Source organism: Pseudomyrmex gracilis, unplaced genomic scaffold (genome assembly GCF_002006095.1).
Source record: "Pseudomyrmex gracilis isolate BER0280 unplaced genomic scaffold, ASM200609v1 scaffold_2943, whole genome shotgun sequence".
Classification (NCBI taxonomy): domain Eukaryota; kingdom Metazoa; phylum Arthropoda; class Insecta; order Hymenoptera; family Formicidae; genus Pseudomyrmex; species Pseudomyrmex gracilis.
The window spans coordinates 1-2,710 of NW_018023527.1; the positions used below are offsets into that span (position 1 = coordinate 1).

The 2,710-nt window shown below is 47.7% G+C and overlaps 1 protein-coding gene across 1 annotated transcript; it reads right to left on the reverse strand.

The window, feature by feature from the left end:
• Nucleotides 1-352: 352 nt before the first annotated feature.
• LOC109863032 lies at nucleotides 353-2,248 on the reverse strand. Its single transcript, XM_020443211.1, has 2 exons — nucleotides 1,899-2,248; nucleotides 353-1,730 (listed from the first exon to the last, which is right to left on the reverse strand). The coding sequence occupies exons 1-2, from the start codon at nucleotides 2,246-2,248 to the stop codon at nucleotides 353-355; spliced, it is 1,728 nt and encodes a 575-aa protein (XP_020298800.1).
• Between the last annotated feature and the right edge of the window lie 462 nt (nucleotides 2,249-2,710).

The window sequence follows — 2,710 nt, forward strand, 5'->3', positions numbered from 1 at the left end:
TATCGCTCATAAAAAATCTAATTATTTTTTGGATATAGTTCGACTGCTCGACATATGTGGAAATTCCACACAACTCAAATTTACATGTGTGGAGTACTCCCCAATTCCACATACTGATCGCCGCCCCTGAATAGAGTATCACCCCGTGATTTTTACCGCGTTTACTAAGCGGCTCCTCGCGCGTTGGACAAAAGGGCAGGTCTCTGTGCGCGTCGTGCAGTTTTTTCGGATACGTCAGATCGACCTCGAGTATGTAGCCGATGTCGCTGTCCGCGGCGACCGTTGTCACGTCGAACTCGTCTGTGTTCTCCACACATGCAAAGTTACCGTATGGTAGCGGCTGACACATTGCCTATCCGTAAAGATTGTTGACGTCGTAGTACATCAGATACGACGACGGTTCGGATGGATCTTGCGAACACGCGTATCTATTGTTTGCGCGGGCGTATCTGTTCGAACATTGACTCAGACCGCCGCGTATGCCGCGTTCCACGAACATCACTATGTCGATGTCGGTCAGCAGCTTGAATGTCACACGAGTGTACTTCAACATGGCGTCCCATGTATACCCCGGCAATGTGTAGTAGTGCGCGGGATCCAGTCCGTAACTCTCAAGGCACTCGCGACGAAAGTTTTCCAATACATCGGCCAGCAAAAGTACGTCCGTCTTCAGATACAAGTCGCTGTACGATCCCAGATTTTCGATGTTGAATCGTTGCCATACATTCGTCGCGTGCGCGTACTTGCTCCCCGTCACAGTCTTGTCAGTCGGCAAACTGTTAAACGCCTCGCGCGGTGGCAAACTTGTTTCCAACAATTTGTCGACGCTGTCCACATATTCGTATGGAAACACACCTTTTCGCGTAAGCAGTTCAAAGTCCTTGGTGGAGAGATCTCTGAATTCCTTTCGAGTCACACGCAGTTCGTTTTTTCCGAGATATGACGCGAGTTTTTCTAAGCTTGTGCTCAGAAATTTGTAAGAATCGATGAATCGCAGTTGCACGCACCTCTGATTGTCTTCGTCTCGCGTATTGTTCACATGTTTTGTGAACGATATATAGGTCTCTTTCGTCACGGGTAGCACATTGATCTCACCCTCGAAAGCGGTGACCACATTCTTGATAATAAAATGCGAGTCATATCCGGACAAGTTGTGGAACACAACGGGAACAACGTAGATTTGTTTGTAATTCAGATTGCACGCGAAGTGTGCGGGTCCTCTAAAGCGCCTCGTTAGATGACAGTGGTCGCGCACTCTACTGGGATCTCGCTCAAACGGCTGTTTGCAAACGTGGCAACACTTAGCGTTCTTAAACCGCTTGATCTCCGCCGGTGTGAGATTCGCCATTGGTACATTTGCCGCGAACAAAGTCTTCGAACGTTTCGCGAGATCGTGGAATTTATTCAAGAACCACTGCACACAGTTCTCGCCTCTATGAGATTTGTATCCGATGTATCTATGTGCTCGCAGCTGGCGTAATAACCGATGCTGAACACACTGTTTTTGGTACTTATGCGCGCTTGATGTATCCTGCTTTTCGTCCTGTTTTTCAAGTACGCACTCTAAGTCGGCGTACACCACCATTGGAACCCGTTCCTTGTTGTTGTAATTTTTGAATTTCAAACGGTTCTTTCCTCCAGCGGGGAGAACCACTGCGCTGTTGTTCAATCGTTCACAGTCCACGGTGTGTTGCGCTAGATTCTCGCTTGTGTGGAAGTAGTGTAGGCATCTGTGTACGCGTTGCAATAAAAAACAATACACAACATTGATTCATGAGTTCAACCATCTCGTAATTTGAACGGTCATTTTGGTTTGTACTTACCGGTCGCATATGTATTTTATTCTTGTATTCTTGTTCAATTGTGAGATGACTAATCGCGATAAATGTTTTATTTACGCAAAGTGTCCCAAGTGTCCATCGCGTTGATCGGGAACATACAACAGATTCACATGCTTGTCCTTGTTCGATGTAAGATACAGCGGCACGTATCCATGTCCCTGTTCCGCCGCCGTAAACACGTTTACGGACACATTGATGTTGCGTTCGAAACGCGCGATTTGGTGCAATGTCATTGGAAACTTTATTCTATCAAAATTCAACACACTCGCATACGCGGGATACTGTGATTTTTGTTCAGAATGTGAAGCACTAGGATACAACGCGGCAACCACTGCCCACGCAAAACACGCATTGTCCTGCGACTGTACGTTCACTACCGCGCGTTTGAGCTGAACCTCACGCGGCATCTGGACCTGACATCCCGCACGCATCGGATTATGACTGTTTACATTCACTGTGAGGTTCAGTACCTGCGTCAACGCTCAGGCGCTGTCGCGTTCCTGGAACTCTTCCAGAGCGGTCATTATTGCATTTATCACGTCTCGATCGTACCACTCGCGCAGATCCGATGTGTGATAGAGTCCGCGGTTGCACGTATTAAACATTTACACTCGATTTTACACTCGTTTTTTTACCCGCGACAAACTTTCCGTTGAACACTGTGTTCACTTTTACACTAGCGTGCCGCGCGATTGCTCGATGAATGCGTGCGAGCTCTGTGTCTCTAGCGGCTTCGAGAAAGCGACGGGGTTTGATAAACGAGTTGTTTACTACAATGCCGGTCACTAAACGATTTTTAAACGCTGTCTCGACTTCGATCCATGCGAGTACAGCACTCGTGACACCCGCACCAACGTGCGCGAATCGTT

Bases quoted from the DNA above. Each gene is read 5' to 3' on its own strand.
- LOC109863032 (XM_020443211.1), bottom strand. From the start codon at position 2,248: ATGCCGCGTGAGGTTCAGCTCAAACGCGCGGTAGTGAACGTACAGTCG. The intron at 1,731-1,898 runs GTAAATAAAACA...ACGCGTACACAG, and splicing joins GGACACTTGGGACACTTTGC to ATGCCTACACTACTTCCACA.